General features: G+C 42.0%; 1 protein-coding gene across 3 annotated transcripts in view; it reads left to right on the top strand.

The window, feature by feature from the left end:
- vezt (vezatin, adherens junctions transmembrane protein) overlaps positions 1 to 6,270 on the top strand; it is a 111,001-nt gene extending 104,731 nt beyond the window's left edge. For all 3 annotated transcript variants that reach the window (XM_043713311.1, XM_043713313.1, XM_043713312.1), the window contains exons 11-12: positions 3,449 to 3,656; positions 5,135 to 6,270. In XM_043713311.1, the coding sequence (XP_043569246.1) occupies positions 3,449 to 3,656; positions 5,135 to 5,676 (750 nt within the window). In that variant the 3' untranslated portion in view covers positions 5,677 to 6,270. The remainder of the gene's footprint in view (positions 1 to 3,448; positions 3,657 to 5,134) is intronic.
- Positions 6,271 to 20,276: the final 14,006 nt, after the last annotated feature.

Raw genomic sequence — 20,276 nt, 5'->3', positions numbered from 1 at the left:
GTGCAGGTACATAGATCCCTTAAAATGGCCACCCAAGTGGATAGGGTTGTTAAGAAAGCATATGGTGTATTGGCTTTCATTAACAGGGGGATTGAGTTTAAGAGTCGTGAGATCTTGTTGCAGCTCTATAAAACTTTGGTTAGACCATACTTGGAATACTGCGTACAGTTCTGGTCGCCCTATTATAAGAAAGATGTGGATGCTTTGGAGAGAGTTCAGAGGAGGTTTACCAGGATGTTGCCTGGATTGGAGGACTTATCTTATGAGGAGAGGTTGACTGAGCTCGGACTTTTTTCATTAGAGAAAAGGAGGAGAAGAGGGTCCTAATTGAGGTATACAAGATAATGAGAGGCATAGATAGAGTCGATAGCCAGAGACTATTTCCCAGGGCAGAAATGACTAACACGAGGGGGTCATAGTTTTAAGCTGGTTGGAGGTAAGTATAGAGGGGATGTCAGAAGCGGATTCTTTACACAGAGTTGTGAGAGCATGAAATGCGTTGCCAGCAGCAGTTGTGGAGGCAGGGTCATTGGGGACATTTAAGAGACTCCTGGTCATGCATATGGTCACAGAAATTTGAGGGTGCATACATGAGGATCAGTGGTCGGTACAACATCGTGGGCTGAAAGACCTGTTCTGTGCTGTACTGTTCTATGTTCTAACCTTTGCCTTTACGAGCCCGCTAGAAAAAAAGACAAGAACAATAACTTTATTAAAGGAGCAACATCGTCACACTTACTAATCATGCTTGTACATTCTCATCCAAATCATTGATATAGATAACAAACAGTAATGGGCCCAGCATCGACCGCTGAGGCACTCCACTAGTCACAGGCCTGCAGTCCAGCAACCATCCTTCCACTATTACCCTCTACTTCCTACCATCAAGCCAATTGTGTATCCAATTTGCCAGCTCTCCCTGGATTCCATGTGATCTAATCTTCCAGAGCAGCCTACCATGTAGAATCTTATCAAAAGCCTTACTAAAATCTATATCTACTGCACCTACCGCCCTGCCATCATCGACTTTTCTGGTCACTTCATCAAAGAATTCTAACAAATTTGTGAGGCATGATTTCCCTTGCAAAAAGCCATGCTGACTACTCCTAATCAAACCCTGTCTTTCCAAATGCATGTATATCTTATCTCTCAGAATCTTCTCAAATACCTTATCTACCACAGATGTTACGCTTATTGCTTTGCAGTCATCTTGAATAAGGGCACAACATTTGCTACCCTCCGGTCTTCTGAGCCCTCAGTCAGGGTCTGCGCAATTTCTTCTCTAGTCTCTCAGTGTTCTTGGATACATCTGGTCAGGACCAGGAGATTTATCCACCTTCATACATTCTAATATGTCCAACACCACCTCCACTGTGATATGGACTGTCCCCAAGATATCACCACTAACATCCACAAGTTCCCACGTCTTCATGTCTTTTTCCACGGTAAACATAGAGGAGAAATATTCATGGAGACCTTGCCTGTCTCCTGCGTTTCTACACATACATGTCCACTTTGGTCCTTGAGGGGTCCTATTCTCTCTCAAGTTATTCTTTTTCCTTTAATATACTTAAAGAATGTCTTTGGATTCACCCTAATCTTCTCAGTCAAGGCCATCATGTGCCTCCTTTTCACCTGCCTCATTTCCTCCTTCAGTAAGCTCCTGTATCCCCTTCATATAGAACATAGAACAGTACAGCACAGAACAGACCCTTCAGCCCACGATGTTGTGCCGACCATTGATCCTCATGTAAGGTAAACGTCATATCTCCAGGGATTCCCTTCATCCCAGCTGCCTATACCTGAACCACGCCTCCTCCTCTTTTCTGGTCAAACCCTCAATATGTCTTGTTATCCAGGGTTCCCAATTCATGCCAACCGTGCCTTTCACCCTTACAGGAACATATCGACCTTGAACTCTAGCTATCTCACTTTTAAAGGCCTCCCACTTGCCGGAGGTCCTTTTGCCTGCAAACAAACTACTCCAATCAACCCCTGCAAGCTCCTGTCTAATTCCATCAAATTCACCTTGTCCCAATTTAGACCTTGAACTTGTGGACCAGTTTTGTCCCTTTCTATAAGTATTGTAAAATTAAAAAAACTGTGGTCACTGCTCCCAAAGTGCTCCACCACTGTCATCTCCGTCCTGCCACTGTCCTGCCCTATTTCTCAACAGTAGGTCGGGTCTTGTCCCTTCTCAAGAAGGACCCTCTATATTCTGCTTGAGGAAACTGTCCTGAATGCACTTAACAAATTCCACCCCATCTAAGCCCTTAACGCTGTAGCTGTCCCAGAATATGTTAAGAAAATTAAAATTCCCTGCTCAGACAACCCGACTGCTCCTGCAAGTTTCCCCAGTCTCCCTGCAGATTTGTTCCTCTAATTCCCGTTGACTATTTGGGGGCCTATAGTACAACCCAATAACGTCATCATCCCCTTCTTATTTCTTAGCTCCACCCACAAAGCCTCACTGGATGATCCTTCATTTATTTCATACTGTTGCGAGACTCGCCTTAATCGAAAATGCAACTCTCCCTTCCCCTTTCCTCCACCTCTGTCCCACCTAAAGCACCTGTACCCTGGCACATTAAGCTGCCAGTCCTGTCCCTCCGTTAGCTATGTTTCTGTAATGGCTATAATATCCCAGTGCCACGTACCTATCCACGCTCTGAGTTCATTGGCCTCAGCTGTCAGCTCTGTTGCATTGAAAGAGATGCAATTTAATCCACAGGCATTCCTTGCTCCCTTTCGTGTTCCAGCCTGACCTGTCTCTTCACTTTACTATTTCTGATTACTGCATCTCCTTCCAGCCTCGCACTTGCTTTCCTGCTGTTGAGGATCCCAAACCCCTGCCAATCTAATTTAAACCCTCCCTTGTGGCACTAGCAAACCTGGCTGCCAAGATATTGGCCGAAAGTGGGTACTGCAGATGCTGGAGATCAGAGTCAAGATTAGAGTGGTGTTGGAAAAGCACAGCAGGTCAGGCAGCATCCAAGGAGCAGGAAAACCGACATTTTGGACAAAAGCCCTTCACTCCAGTTCAAGTGCAACCCCTCTCTCTTGAACAGGTCACTTCTGTCCTAGAAATGATCCCAATGATCTAAAAACCTGAATCCCTGCCCCCTGCACCAATTCTTCAGCCACACATTCATCTGCCATATCCTCCTGTTCTTACCTCCACTAGCACACGGCACTGGAAGTAATCTGGAGATTACCACCAACGATGTCCTGGTGTTTAATTTTCTTTCTACCTTTCTATAATCACTCCACAGGATCTCATCCCTATTTTGACCTATATCATTTGTGCCAATGTGTACAATAACCTCTGGCGGATGACCCTCCTGCTTGAGAACGTTTTGCATCCACTCTGAGATATCCTCGACCCTGGCACCTGGGGTTCAAATCTACCAGCTAGTTCACTCTGTCTCTTTCTATCTATTGACTCCAGGAACTTGAGGCTTACGTAGAAGAATCTGATTCAGATGGAGATTTCAGAGGGGGCTTGTTGAAATACTTGTCACAAGAGGAACAGGAGAAGGAGAGGCAAGAGAGGGAGGAATCCAGGAGAATGCTTCAGGAGCTGAAAAGTGTGTTGGGGTTCAAGGCCTCCGAACTGGAGAGGCAAAAGTGGAAACAGCTACTCTTCAACGATTATGGTGAGCAATAGCATTTCCTCCTGTTGAGTTGATAGAATTTTTGTCATTGTTTATGAACTACGCAAAGTGCTGACACAGTTCTTGTTGTTGTCACCCTTTATCCTTGCATGGCATGTGCATGTCGCTGCCAAGTCCAGCATTGGTTGTCCATTCCTAACTGCCTTTGCTTGACCATTTCAGAGTGCAGTTAAGAGTCAACCATAGTGTGACCATGGATCTGGTGTCACCTATAGGCCAGAAGGGATAAGAATGGCAGAGTTCCTTCCCTAAAGTTCACTCCCAGATTTGTTAACTGAATTTAAATTCCACCAGTTGTGGTGGGATTTAAACCAGTCTCCCCAGAGCCTGGACCTCTGGTTTATTACCTTCCAGTGACATTACCCTCAGTTGCCCTGAGAAGGTAGTGGTGAGCCTATTTCACCAACTACAACACTTGAGATAGTACTCCCACAGACAACACCCTGGGAACAAAGCAATGTCTTTTCTTATAGGGAAATTTAATTTGAAGCAACAAACATTATTTCAAAAAAAAGTTATGAGAAATGGGCAAAGAATTGAAATAACTTCACAGAGGCGGGTATCCAGTCACCAATCACCCTTTATTTACACATGGAGAGTCCTTAACACTGATCACGCACAGCCAGCTCACAGAATGAACAGGATGTCTGACCCTCCTGTTGTTACCTGTCAGCCAGGACCAGATTAACCTAATCATTCTATGAGGTCCACCAGGCTGTCCTTGTTATCGTCACGACTGGAATAGAACTAATTTAATAGCTCTTTCAAAAAGGCAGCACAATAGGATAGGACCACATGTTGGCCTTCTGTGTGATTCTAATGCAATTATAAATAACAATGATTAGCAATCAGGCAGTTGTTTTCACTCAATTGCAGTTTAGTGATGTTGCAGGACACTAGGGAGAACTCCTCCAATCATCCTCAAATAATATTGTGGAATTATTTACATGCACCTAAGAGGGCATACTGTTGTTTCGTTGGAAGATGGCATATTAGACTGTGTAACACTGTCTTGGTACCCTGCTGAAATTTTAACCTGGAGGGCCACTTATCTGTCAGAAGTGGGGCTTGAAACCTTGACCACCTAATCTCAGAGGTGAGAGTGCTTTCCACTGAGCCACAGTTGATATTGTTTCATTTTAGCAATGAAGAAAGCCAAGCTGGGAGATAAATTGTTTAACTGGGTCTGAAGTCTGTTATTGGGCATCTGATTTCATTGCTAGTGCAGGGTCCCATTATTTTCTACAGCTGTCATTGCTCTAGCTTAAATAAAGCAAGAGTTGCAATGTGAGTAATTCAAAATAGAAAAGGGATGTGACAGGTGAACAAGACAGCTACATTTTGCAACATTAACACTATAAAATGATCAACATGGGATTTTTATTAAGAATTATCATGTTTAAAAAATGGTAATGTAAGAATCTAACTAACCCTGTCACTCTTCAAAACTTCTTTCATAGCTGCGCTGAAAACAGTTTCATCTGCAGACATTATGCAGCTGGAGGGAGTCCCACTGGAATGTCAGGAGGCAGATGCAAATGTACAAGACCATAAAGTTCGTGGTGACAGCTCCCAAGGGGTAGATGCCAATCAACTAGACTGCTTGATGAATAACCAAGAATGTTGCAGAGGAAGAGGTCCAGACTGCATTGATGTACATCTGGATGGTAGCAAAGATGCTGATCCAAGTGACACTATTAGCACGAGTGTTGTAAGTGGATGCTTGGTTTGCTGCTCAGAGACTGCAGACAGTTCCATACAAAAGCAAGAAAATTCACAGACAGCTGCATCTGAGCAGCTGCAGACAGCTGTTCAACAGGGACTTGCTGAAAGACATGGCCCAGTTGTCCTCCAATTTGCCTCAGCTCTTGCTGCACAGGTTGCTGCTCGCTCTCACAGCTTTGCTCATTTATCAGAACAGACGTTTGAGGATGATGATGAGGAGGAGGAGGAGGAAGATGAGAATATAGATGTTGAATGTGTAAATTCTGGACCTCCATAAATGCAGAGTGATTGGAGCATGCTAAGCTTTATTTAATACTTAAAAGCAGGTCAGAACTGTGATGCAGAAAGTATTCTGTGTAACATGGTAGTGAATAATTTTGTTCAGTAAAGTGCATATTTTGTACCTTGCTGTATGAATTTTCACTGTAAACAAAAGGATATAATGAGAATTCTCTGTGGTGAATGAAACACATGGATACTGCGGAATGTTGGAACAACCTATTCTGTAGCAACTTACATTGTTTCCTCTGACTACATTACTGTGTTCCTACCTTGCGTGAAGAATTGATTTGATAGATTCTAAGGAAACAAGTTAGAAACCCTTTCAACCTATGCATGAACTTCTTAAGGGAAGACGCAATACTCTGTGTAATTCCAGTAGTACCGAATGCACCTTACCTCGATGCACCTGGTCTCTGATAATGTACCAAGTGAAAACATTGTAGTGTAAAAACAGCTGAGTAGCTGAGGTGCGCACAAATCCAAAGATAATGAATTCACCTCCCGCTGCTGTTTGAGAGTTTGAATTTCATTTTTAACAGTTATAAACATGCATTAAAATTAGATTGCAGTTAAAGTGATGATGAAGCTATTGGATTGCTGTGCCTGCTGAATTATCTTGACAAGCCAGTCAATTATATTTGCGAATTTGGGGTGGGCAACCAATGCTGGTCTCAATGGTGAACAATCCAGGCATGAATTGAGGCGATAATGTTCCATCAACAAGATTACACCTGCAGCTGGGAATTTTTTAAATTAACTTTTCAAATATAAGAAGCAAGTAGTTTAAACTCTAGCATCACCTGTCTACATCAATGATCAACGTCACAAAGTATTTCAGTAACTTTCTTCAGCCATTCACAAGTTACCAACAAGGTGCAAAACACAAAAAATGGAGTGTCAAGCCCTCACTCAATAATAGTGAGCACACACCAATCACAGTCCCCACTCAGCACTGCTCAAAGCAGAACATCATCGTCACTGGACAAACATAAAACAATGCATATTTTATGGGCTCGACAGCCACAGACCTGAGGGAAGGTGATCTCATTTTGTGTTCTTCTAATACGTTGATAAAATCATGAAAACATTGAATCCTGTCACAGTATGGCCATCCTCAATTTGAGAGGTTCCATACACATCCTTTAATCACAGTCTATGACTTTAACTGTTATTATTTTCAAAGGATCCAGTTGCAGCCAGCTCATCTGTGGGACTTTCTTTTCCAGATAAATAGATTAGGTTTTTTTTGTAGCATTGAAGGTACGTTTCTATTTTTTATTTATTCCTTCTTTGGTCTGTTTTGAGAAAAGCTAATCTAAGTTGCCCAACCATTGACTGGTTGGGCAAAAGCACCGAAGGACATTGGTTCCAGTCCAACCCAGGTGTAGACCGTCCTCCCCCAGAACTGGTGTCAATATCCCAAAAATCTGAACTTCTCCCTCCTGCACCATCACTCAACCCACGCATTTATCCTGTCTATTATTTCCTGCTATTTTCTGGGACTGTAGATTGTTAAGGTGTAAAGCTCAGGGTATTTTCAATGAACCCTCTGTAGAATGTGGTGAGGTTGGGGTGTGGGCGGTGGACTTTCCTCAGCCTGCGCAGAAAGTAGAGACGCTGCTGAGATTTCTTGGCTATGGAGTTGGTGTTGAGGGTCCAGGTGAGATTCTCTGCCAGGTGTACGCCAAGAAATTTGGTGCTTTTTCACGATCTCCAAGGGGTACCCATTGATGTCCAGCGGAGAGTGGTTACTCCGTGCCCTCCTGAAGTCAACAACCATCTCTTTCGTCTTGTCCACGTTCAGAGACAGGTTGTTGGCTCTTCACCAGTCTGTTAGCTGCTGCACCTCCTCTTTGTATGCTGATTCATTCGTGCTGATGAGACCCACTATATTCTATCATTAGCAAACATGATGGTGTGATTCGACCTGTGTCAGCAGAGTGATCAACAGTGGTCTGAGCACACAGCCTTTGGGGGGCCCCGATGCTCAGTGAGATGGTGTTGGAGATGCTGTTCCCAATCTGGATTGACTGAGATCTCCCAGTCAGAAGTTCAGGATCCAGTTACAAAGGAAGGTCTTTAGGACCAGCAGGTGCTGAGTAACGATCGTGTTAAATGCAGAACTGAAGTCTGTAAGCAGTAATCTGACATAGATGTCCTCCTCCTCCAGGTGGGTGAGGGCCAGATGGAGTGGTGGAGATGGCATCATCTGTTGAGCGGTTTGATCGATACACGAACTGCAGGGTCCCCAGTGAGGGGACAGCAGAGTCATAATATGCCTCATCACGAGCCTCTTGAAGCACTTCACGATGATGAATGTAAGCGCAACGGCGCGGTAGTCGTAGAGACAGGATGCTGAAGACTTCTTTGGCACGGGAGACGGTGGTGTCCCATGAGGGTCGGTGTTAGGGCCTTTGATCATTTCCATTATTTATTCATGATTTGGATAACAGTGTAGAATGTCATATACACAAATTTGCTGATGAGACAACATTAGGCAGAACTGTCAACAGTTTAGATAATAGCATAAACCTATAAAGGGAAATTGATAGACTAAGTGAATGGGCACAACTGTGGCAGATGGAGTTCAATGCAGTCAAGTGTGATGCAATCCATCTTAGACCGAAAAGGAATAGAACAGGGTACTTTCTGGATGGTATGAAATTAAATACAGTTGATGTCCAAAGAGACTTGAGAGTTCATGTGCACAATTCTTTAAAATGTCATGAACAGGTGCAGGAAATAATCAGGGAAAGCTAACAGAATGCTGGCTGTTATATATAGAGGACTGGAGTACAAGATGCAGAAGTTATGCTGCGGTTACACAAACGTCTGTTAGATTGCTGTTGGAGTTACTGTGAGCAGATAAGGGCACCGTACCTTAGGAAGGATATACCGACCTCGGAAGGAATCCAATGTAAGTTTACAAGAATAATATCTGGATTTCAAAAATTAGGTCACGAGGAGAGATTAATCAAATTTAGTCTGTTTTCTCTGGAGTTTAGAAGATTAAATGGTAATGTCATCAAAGTCTTCAAGATATGAACAGGAAAAGACAGTTTCTTTTTTAACTACCCTAATTCCAATGATTGGGGACTTTAGAACTAGGGGGCATAGTCTGAGAATTAGAGTCAGATTGTTCAGGAAAGAAGTTAGGAAGCCCTTCTTCACAGGAAGTGCAGACATTTGGAACTTCCACAAATGGCAATGTGTATAAGTGATGATTTGGAGGAGCTGGTGTTGGACAAGGGTGGACAAAGTTAAAATAGTCCAACAGGTTTATTTGGAAGCACTAGCTTTCAAAGCACTGCTTCTTCAGGTAATTAGATTAGATTAGATTCCCGACAGTGTGGAAACAGACCCTTCGGCCCAACCAGTCCACACTGACCCTCCGAAGAGTAACTCACCCAGACCCATTTCCCTCCGATTCATGCAACCCTCCCAGACTTATTCCCCTACATTTACCCCTTCACCTAACACTATAGGCAATTTAGCATGGCCAATTCACCTGGCCCGCATATCTTTGGACTGTGCGAAGAAACCGGAGCACCCAGGGGAAACCCATGCAGACACTGGGAGAATGTGCAAACTCTACACAGACAGTCACCCAAGGCTGGAATCAAACCTGGGACCCTGGCACTGTGAGGCAGCAGTGCTAACCACTGAGGCAGCAGTGCTAACCACTGTGCCACCCCAAAGTGATTGTGAAATAGGACTATAAGACACAGAATTTATAGCAAAAGATTACAGTCTCATGCAGCTGAAATGATATATTGAACAAACCTAGATTGTTAAGTCATTCATCTTTTAGAATGGGTTTGCTGGTTTTGGTTCTTTAATATGTAAATTGTTAATTTTAAAACCGAGATAGATTTTATTTTGTTAAGTAAAGATATTAAGATATATGGACTTAGGTCACATACCAGCTGTGATCTCTTTGAAAGATGGAACAGGCTTGAGGGGCTGAATGGCCTACTCTTGTACCTATGTTCCTACATCAAGTGGGCAACAAATCCTGACTTAGTCATTGACACTGGGGATTCCCAAAGAAATTCAACAATTCATTTTCTAAATTAAGTTTAAACAAAGTTTTGACTTGCTTCCCCACTTAACTGGTGATTAAGAAAAGTGTAATTTATTTCAGAACCAATGATTTTATTGCCTTATGTGGATTGTGGTACTTTTACAAATTGCTGTGAAATAAAATTTGCTTAAATGACATTTTTACTTTGTCCAGTATTTCAGTTGTAAATAGTGCAAGAGATTTCAGGATATCCATTCTTGTTCTACCATACTTTAGTCTAACCTATCAAGACATTTGCTTTTCTAAAGCAAAGGAAGCCAGTATAACAACTTGAAATATTTCATAAAATCATATACAAGAATATTTCCAAACTGTCATACAGGGACAGTTTATTTGCAACTGCATCCCCAGTAAAATTAGTGAATAAATTAATTTTTGGTTGTAGGGGCAATATTTTTGGATGAACAGAAAAGACTGGGTGTCATTTTTGTCTAATATTTCTACGGGCGTCATTTTAACAGAATTTACCTATTCAGAGTAAATCAGTTAGTGATTTAGATTAGCGTGTGTAAGGATTTTACACAAATCTGATCACTGTTGTATTACAAATAATTTACAAACACACTTCAACCCTTAAGAGTCTGACAACATCGCAACTAACTGAAATTGAATGATACTGCTGTCTAATTTTCATAGAGTTTCCAATGTCAGGTCAGCTGTATTGTGTGGTAGGTGCAGTACTAAACAATACTGAGTAGAAATAGATTTCAGATAGGAATGGAATAACTAGAAATATTTTCATCCTTTATGTCTGCTAATCTAAATGACTTCTCTCAATTGTGTTTAAGGAGGTTTCACAACTAAGCTCATTGTTTCTTGGCAGGGTAGTGTTTAAAAAAACAGGGCTCCCCATACCAGACAGTTTGCAGAGATATATAGAACATAGATATGATTTTCTTTATTCCTTCATGAGATATGGGTGCCACTGGCTAAACCATAATTTGTTGTCCAACCTTAATTACTGAAGTTGGTGTTAAGCCACTTGAACCACAGTGGTGTTTAGGGTCAAGGTACACCCACAATGTCTTAGGAAGGGTGTTCCACATTTTTTATTCAGTACCAGTGCAGAAACAGTAATAAAATTCTAAGTTAGGATGGTGTAGGCTTGGAGGAGAACTTCCTGCTGGTCGTGTTTCCATGTATCAGCTGCTCCTGTCCTTCTGGGTGGTAGAAGTCATGGTTTTGAAGGTGCTGTCAGAACAGCCTTGGTGAGTTGCTATAGTGTGTATTCTTGATTGTACATTGCTGCTACTGTGCGCCAGTGGTGAAATATCGATGTGCATATATATGCCTATGTGTGCAGTGTGACAGGAGCAATGAAAAATTATGATCCAATGTGCTACAGGAATGGGGTCAAACAATTTGCATTGCTGGTTTGTTATCTCTCAACTCCATTATTCTACTGCTACCCTCGCTGCCATAAGTGTTTTAAGTGGAACTGCCGCTAATCTGCTCCTATAACAACCCGTGATCACTCCCTCTACTTTACAAACATTACACAAATCCCTAATTCTGTGATCAGCTTCAGTCCTGTTTTCCTTTTGCAATCTCTTCATCCTACCAATGATTTCAGCCCCATCAGCTCTACACATTGCACAGTTAACCAAACATTTGACTTCATCTCAGCCAAGCTATCAAGGAGATTGCTGTGTGACTTCAGTGTTAGCTGTAGAACAATAGCTAGGACTCTTGCAACTGAGTTTGAAGATCATGGATACAAGTACCATGGATACAAGCAACTGGTGGGCGGCACGGTGGCACAGTGGTTAGCACTGCTGCCTCATAGCGCCAGAGACCCGGGCTGACTGTGTGGAGTTTGCACGTTCTCCCCGTGTCTGCGTGGGTTTCCTCCGGGTGCTCCGGTTTCCTCCCACCATCCAAAGATGTGCAGGGTCAGGTCAGGGTCAGGTGAATTGGCCATGCTAAAATTCCTGTAGTGTTAGGTAAGGGGTAAATGTAGGGGTATGGGTGGGTTTCGCTTCGGCGGGTCGGTGTGGACTTGTTGGGCCGAAGAGCCTGTTTTCCACACTGTAATTAAATCTAAATCTAAATCTACCACTCCAGAAATGAGAGCATAAAAATCTGGCCTGACATTCCAAGCTGCAACATGGGACTGTTGCACTGTCAGACATGCTATCTTTCAGCTGTGATGTTAAACTGAGGCACCATCTGCCCCCTCTCAAAAATGCAAAGTATCACAGTTAATGCGACACATCTTGCCTGCACCAATCCTATTATCTTGTTTCACTCTCCTGCCTTTTCCCCAAAGCCTTGCACACTATTTCTAACCAAATAATCTCTCAGTGCCCTTTGAATGCCTCAATTGAACTTGATTCCACCACAATTCCAAGCAGTGCATTCCATACCCCAATGACTCACTGAATGAAAATATTTATCCCCTCTGCATCCTACCTTGGTTTTAAATCTACATATATAAGCGAGAATAGCTTCTCACTATGTGTTCTGTCTAGTCCGCTCATGATTTTGAAATCTAATCTTGCTCAAAATATCTGTTGATCAAAGAGGGTCAGCAGATTTCGCAGCAATGTCCTGGATAATCTTTATTACTCAACCAAAAGCCACTAAAGCAGACCAGTCATTATCTCATTGCTCTTTTTGGGTGCTTTCTGTGCGTAAATTGACTGCCTATGAGAGTGACTACATTTCAAAAGGTCATAAGGCGGTTTGGCTATTCTGTGGCTGTGAGAGGTGCTATACAAATGCTAGTCATAACAAACAGCTTCCGGCATCTTGCTGAAGGAAAATTGAGGAAGGAGTCAGTCACACATCCTTGAATAATTCTTGATTGCTACTTTTTACAGTCTTGAGGGGAAATATAGATTATGCTGTTTAAACACATGGACAAAAATCACCATTTCTGCAAAGTATAAATACTGATATTTAATTATCACTTTAATCACTTAGTATGGTGACTCTGCAACTTGCAGTTCCAAAGGTGAGATGTCAGGCTATAGGTGTCAAGATTTACTGATTGAGCATTGTGAAACCAGAGTCTCTGTGCCCACTATGGCAAAGTAATGTCAACAATATCGCAGTAGCTGACTGTAAGCTTGGGGTTAACTCCGCAAATGCAGAAGTAACGTACGTTCAGCTTGAAATGATCAGCCTGGTCCCTGGCACAACAGAAGACAGATGTGAAAATTTTCCACTTTTGGTGGTGCAGCTCCTTAAGTAGGCTCCAGTTTGAAAGATGTATGCATTATGCTTTCGCTCAATCTGATTGTTTTCTTGGCAATGTCAATGTAACCAATGCAAACAGAAATTTAAGTGTGATTTATGTTTTGGCATACTCAAATTTTCATGATCTTTGGTGACACTTTTAAATCATTATACTCAAAACCAGTCCTGCCCTCAAGACTGGCCATGACTGTAGGCTGAAATACCTTTGTTATAAGGACACTCATTGAAATCTTTGGAATTATTTTTGTTAATTTATGAAGAAATTGATGATCAATGATACTTCATTTTAGAGTAATAGGAATGTGCAGCTAACTAAAAAACATGAATATATTTGATAGTCATGTATTTTCAAACTCAAGCTCTCTTGTGGTGGATTGACAGTGATTTAAAATCTTATTTTTCATGAGAAACAATAAAAATACCTTCACCTTAACAAGCTAGCATTTAAATACTGACAGTAAACATTAGGCATGGGATTGAGAGTGATTTAGCGGTTTGGATCAGAGATTGGCTAGCTGAAAGAAGACAGAGGGTGGTGGTTGATGGGAGATATTTATCCTGAAGTTCAGTTACTAGTGGTGTATCACAAAAATCTGCTTTGGGGCCACTGCTGTTTGTCATTTTTATTAATGACCTAGATGAGGGCGTAGAAGGACGGGTTAGTAAGTTTGCAGATGGAGTTGTGGATAGTGTTGAAGAATGTTGCAAGTTACAGAGGGACTTAGATAAGCTGCAGAACTGGGCTGAGAGATGGCAAATGGAGTTTAATGCATAAAAGTGTGAGGTGGTTCACTTTGGAAGGAGCAACAGGAATAAAAGTACTGGGCTAATGGTAAGATTGTTGGTAGTGTAGAAGAGCAGAGAGATCTGTGTCCATGTACATAGATCCCTGAAAGTTGCCACCCAGGTTGATAGATTTGTTAAGAAGGCATGTAGTGTGTTAGCTTTTATTGGTAGAGGGATTGAATTTCAGAGTCACGAGATCATGCAGCTGTACAAACCTCTGGTGCGGCTGCACTTGGAGTATTGCATACAGTTCTGGTCACCGCATTATAGGAAGGATGGAGAGGAGATTTACTAGGATGTTGCCTGGTATGGAGGGAAGGTCTTATGAAGAAAGGCTGAGGGACCTGAGGCTGTTTTTATTAGAGAGATGATTTAATTGAGGCATATAAGATAATCAGAGGGTTAGATAGGGTGGACAATGGGAGCCTTTTTTCCACAGATGGTGATGGCTAGCACGAGGGGACATAGCTTTAAATTGAGGGGTGATAGATATAGGACAGATGTCAGAGGTAGTTTCTTTACTCAGGGAATAGTAGGGGCGTGGAACACCCTGCCTGCAACAATAGTAGACTCACCAACTTTAAGGACATTTAAATGGTCATTGGATAAATAAATGGAATAGTGTAGGACAGATGGGCTTCAGATTGGTTCTGAGCTGAAAATGTGTTGCTGGAAAACCGCAGCAGGTCAGGCAGCATCCAAGGAACAGGAGAATCGACGTTTCGGGCATAAGCCCTTCTTCAGATTGGTTCCACAGGTCAGCACATATCGAGGGCTGAAATGCGCTGCTATGTTCTATATTCTATGTTATTGAATAATGTCTTGGCCGAGTAAGATCAGAAGAGATTGGTTTTAAAGTGACTGATAATCTGAGACATCACATCAGTCTCTTTCGGGTTGTGTCCGGCTGGTGGTTCTTCAAGAACACCTTCAACTTTAAAGAAGCCAACATTTAAAATGCCAAAACTGGGTCCCAATGAAAGATTAATTGGAATGAATAATTTTCTGAAATTCGCCAAATAATACCTCCTAGATTTCTTGCATCTTAGAACTGGGCCTTAAAAACACCCTTGAAAACGAAACCCAGATGCAATGAATAACTTCAGTATTCTAGGCAGCAGCTTACAGAGGCAACGAAGCCACATAATGAAATGCGTCTATGCAAGTTTTAAATGATTTGTTCCAACAATCCGATTCCTGTAAACTGCTATAGAAATGTAAATAGTACTTAGAGGCTAACAAGCTTTGGAACCAGTGTGTCTGTATGAACTCCCAGTGCTAATTCCAAAGAACTTAAGTTCCACAGAACATTAATGTCTGATGATGTTGTTAAGCCAGAGCCTTCCCCATTGAAACATCTTCCTTTTGGACTATTCATGTGTGAGATGGTACATTCATACATATTGCAGCAATCAAAAGCAGGAGGAGTTTGCAACAATCATTGTCATGGGTATATTTTTTCTTTGGTAGTTTTAAGAAACATGCATTTATTAGTAAGTGCAGCAACTTCTCAAGGTTTAATGGCATGAGTTATGGGAGCTGCATTAGTAAATATTGATCTAACATGAGGAGAAGACACCTTACATTTATAAATTTATTGATATTGCAATAAGTTTTAAAAGGATGTGAGCTTCCACTATTTTCTCCACAACAACAGGTTCAAGCTATAAGACAGCACCAGGGTCCCAGATTCGATTCCAGCCTCAGGTGACTGTGTGGAGTTTGTACATTCTTTCCGTGTCTGCGTGGGTTTCCTCCGGGTGCTCCGGTTTCCTCCCACAGTCCAAAGATGTGCAGGTCAGGTGAATTGGCCATGCTAAATTGCCCGTAGTGTTAGGTGCATTAGTCAGAGGGAAATGGGTCTGGGTGGGTTACTCTTCGGAGGGTCGGTGTGGACTTGTTGGGCCAAAGGGTCTGTTTCCACACTGTAGGTAATCTAATAATAAGACTCCTAAGGATACGATAAACAACCTTAAACCATTTAGGAGGTGCAGTAGGCCGTTCAGCCCATTGAGTCTGCTCCACCATTCAGTGAGATAATGGCTGATCTGGTAATGTTCAACACCACTTTCATGCCTTTTCCTCTAAACATTTTATTTCCTTATTGATTGCTGATCTTTCTTCAGGTCCTGAATATAATGATCCAACCTCGACAGACCTCTGTGGTAAAGAATTCCAGTTTCTCAAACCGCAGAAGAAATTATTCCTAATTGATCTCTTAAAAGGGAACCTCTTACTCTGAAATCTATATCCTCTGGTTCTGGAATTGCTCAAAAGCTGTAACAGCATTTCTACATCTACCCTGGCAAGACTCTAAGAATCTTGTATATTTTAATTATGTGCTGAAAATGTGTTGCTGGAAAAGCGCAGCAGGTCAGGCAGCATCCAAGGAGCAGGAGAATCGACGTTTTGGGCATGAGCCCTTCTTCAGGAATGAGGAAAGTGTGCCAAGCAGGCTAAGATAAAAGGTAGGGAGGAGGGATTTAGGGGAGGGGTGTTGGAAACGCGATAGGTAGAAGGAGGTTAAGGTGAGAGTGATAAGGTGAGGGTGATAGGCCGGAGTGGGGGTGGGGACGGAGAGGTCAGGAAGAAGATTGCAGGTTAGGAAGGTGGTGCTGAGTTCGAGGGTTGGTACTGAGACAAGGTGGGGGGAGGGGAAATGAGGAAACTGGAGAACTCAGACAGTCCTCCATTTGGATCAACCTTTGTACTGGCTCCAGTGCAGTGTGTCCTTCCTTGAATAAGGGGCCCAAAACTGTTTACAGTGGCTTGTATAGTTTTAGCAAGACCTCCCTATTTTTATACTACATTCCCTTTGAGATAATGGCCATTGTTCTATTTGCTTTTCCTATTACCCACTGAATTTGGATGCTGGCTTTTTGTGATCCATGGACAAGGAAGTCAAAATCCATCAGAGCTACAACTTTCTGCAGTTTTTTCACAGTTTAAATAATATACACACCCCTTCAATTTTTTCCTGCCACAGTCCTTAAGCTCATATTTTCCCACAATGTAATTCAGCATTGAGTATAGGGGTGGGAGGTCATGTTGGAGCTGTACAGGACATTGGTTCGGCCACTTTTGGAATATTGTGTGCAGCTCTGGTCTTCCTATCGCAATGATGTTGTGAAATTGTGAAAATTTACAAGAATGTTGCCAGAGTTGGAGGATTTTAGCTACAGGGAGAGGCTGAATAGGCTGGGGCTATTTTCCCTGAAGTATCAGAGACTGAGGGGTGAAGGTTTATAAAATCATGAGGGGCATGAATAGGATAAACAGACAAGGTCTTTTTCCTGGGGTGAGGGAGTCCAGAACTAGAGGGTTTAGGTTTAGGGTCAGAGGGGAAAGATATAAAAGGGACTAAGGGCAACTTCTTCACACAGAGGGCAGTACGTGTATGGAATGAGCTGCCAGAGGAGGCTGGTACAATTACAACATGTAAAAGGCATCTGGATGTGTATATGAATAGGAAGGGTTTGGAGGGATATGGGCCAGGTGCTGACAAATGGAACTAGATTAGGTTAGGATATCTGGTCGGCAAGGGCGAGTTGGACCGAAGGGTCTGTTTCCATGCTGTACATCTCTATGACTCTAGATTAGGTTAGGATATCTGGTCGGCAAGGGCGAGTTGGACCGAAGGGTCTGTTTCCTTCGGTCTGTTTCCATGCTGTACATTTCTATGACTCTATATGCCAAGTTTTTGCCCACTCAGATTAATTGGAAAAATGCAGAACGACAGATCAGAAAAATTACAGAGAAACATTATAGAATAATTATAATGAGAATCTTTAATTGCCCAAATATATACAGCGATTATGTTCGGGAAGGTTTCCTGCAGCGATATGTATCCAGTCCAAGAAGAAATAATATACTGGCCATGGTTCTTGAAGTGGATCATGTTACTGAGGGAAATATTTAATAGACTCGTGATCATTGTATTGTAAGTTTACGATGATGAAGGAAAATGACAATAGTAGATCCAGCATAAGAAAAATCAATTGGTGGTGAGCTGACTTAGATAGATTTTTTTTAGATAACTTACAATGTGGAAACAGGCCCTTCGGCCCAACAAGTCCACACTGACCCGCCGAAGCGCAACCCACTCATACCCCTACATTTACCCGTTTTTTTAACCTAACACTATGGGCAATTTAGCATAGCCAATTCACCTGACCTGCACATCTTTGGACTGTGGGAGGAAACTGGAGCACCCGGAGGAAACCCACGCAGACACGGGGAGAATGTGCAAACTCCACACAGTCAGTCGCCTGAGTCGGGAATTGAACCCGGGTCTCTGGCGCTGTGAGGCAGCAGTGCTAACCACTATGCCACCCTGGACCAAGAGCAAAGCTGGGCAGAATAGACTGAACTGAAAGTTTTTGCCACAAATCTGTCACTGAGCAATGGTTTCCCTTCAAAGGGGAGATGACTTGGATGCCTTGGTAGCTGATTTTTAACATAATCACTGGAGTAAATGTTGGTCTGTTTGAGTTCTCGAGTGGTGTTTTGATAACATAGCTGCCCAGAAAGGACTGTCATTGAGAAATTGTTGGAATCCATTATTAAGGAAATAGTATGATAGCCAATTTGCAGATGACACTGAAGTAGGTGGGAGCGTAAGTTGTGATGAAGAAATTAAACATTTAAAAATTGTTAGGTTAAATGATGAACCAAAATTCGCAGATGTAATGTAATGTTGATAAGTGTAAGGTTATTCATTTTGGTTGGGAGAATAAAAAGACAACTTATTATGTAAATGGAGAGAAATCTCAAATTTCTTTGATGCAGAGGGATCTGATGGTCCTTGAAGATGAATCACAAAATGCTGGTATGCAGGTAATGAAGAGAGCAAATGGAATTGAAGCATTTATTGCTAAAAGAATGAAATATAAAATTAGGGTGGGTTGTTGTAACTACACAAGACATTGGTGACACCGCAAATGGAATACTGTATACGGTTTTGATCCTCTCGCTTGTGGAATAATATAAATGCATTGGTGGCCATTCAGAGAATGTTCCCTAGATTAACTCCGGAGATGAAAGGTTTATCTTATGAGGAGAGATTGAGCCATATAGGTCTATACTCATGCAAGTTGAGAAGATTTAATTGAGGTATATAAGATGCTAAAGGGGATTGATGAAGCAGAGATCGGGCACATGTTCCCTCATGTGGGGTAATCTAGAATGAGAGGTCAAAGTTTTAGGATAAAAGGTAGCAGATTTAAATAACAATGATGAGAAATGACTTCTCTGAATCTATGGAATTCACTACCCCAGACTGTGGTGATGCCGGGACACTGAATAAATCTAAGGAGACATATTTTAATTAGTTAAAGGGTTAAGGGAAGAGATTAGAAGAGGAAAGTCAAGAAGAAATTAGATTAACCATGATTGCATTAAATGGCAGAGCAGGCTGAATTGCCACCTCCTGCTCCTAGTTCTTATGTACTTAGCAGGTTTAAGCTTTGCAGTCCTGCCTCTTGCAGTCGTAAATGCTGGTGCGGAATTAAAGAACTCACTGGAGGAGGGGGCTCTACAAAAATCTCCATCCTCAATGATAGGGTAGCCCAGCATATCATTGAAAAGGATGACACTGAAGTATTTCCAATCATCTTAAGTCAGAAACGCCAAGTGGATGATCCATCTCTCCATCCTCCAGAGGTCCCAAGCATCACAGATGCCAGTCTTCAGCATGTTCCATTACTCCACATGATATTAAGAAATGAGGCACAATTACAACATTTAAAAGTCATCTGGATGGGTATATGAATAGGAGTTATCCCAACTCTTTGTTGGTTAGCCGATCCTCTATCCGTGCTAATAAACAGCCTCCAATACCATGGGACCTCATAATAACGATAAAATACTGCAGATGCTGGAAACCTATAACAAGACCAGAGAATACTGGAGAAACTCGGCAGATCTCACAGCATCTGTGGAGAGAGAAAAAGAAAAAAACATGCTGTGTCTGATATGATTTCTTCAGAAACCCAGAGCAAGGGATCTTATGTTGTTAAATAGTCTTATACCTGATACCCTATCAAATGTCTTTTGGAAATCCAAATATGTTAAATCTACTGGTTCTTCTTTATGTACCTTGCTTGGCACCTTCTCAAAGAACTGTAATAATTTGTCAGACATGATTTCCCCTTCATGAAGCCATTCTCACTTTATTTGACTATATATGTGTCTCTATTATTACATCCATTATAACAGTCTAATATTTTTCTAACAATAGATGTGAAGCTAACTGGCCTACAGACAACTGTTTTTGACTCCCTGCTTTTTTTAAAAAAAGGTGTTACATTAGCAGCTTTCCAATCCTCTGGGACTTTTCCAGAAACCTTGCAAGAAACCACAAAATCAAACTGCAGGAAGTTATTTGAACATAGAGAAATGTTTTTAAAGCTAACATCCATTAATATGACTTTTTTAAAAACCCTGCCCAGCTGTGCTAATCCAAAGCAGGTGGTGTGTTAACTGATGTGAAAATAAGTTTGAGCAGGGCAGGTGTGGAAAAGACT

Source organism: Chiloscyllium plagiosum, chromosome 23 (assembly GCF_004010195.1).
Source record: "Chiloscyllium plagiosum isolate BGI_BamShark_2017 chromosome 23, ASM401019v2, whole genome shotgun sequence".
Taxonomy (NCBI): domain Eukaryota; kingdom Metazoa; phylum Chordata; class Chondrichthyes; order Orectolobiformes; family Hemiscylliidae; genus Chiloscyllium; species Chiloscyllium plagiosum.
The sequence above is the reverse complement of the archived record's forward strand: the minus strand, read 5'-3'. Positions and strand labels throughout refer to the sequence as shown.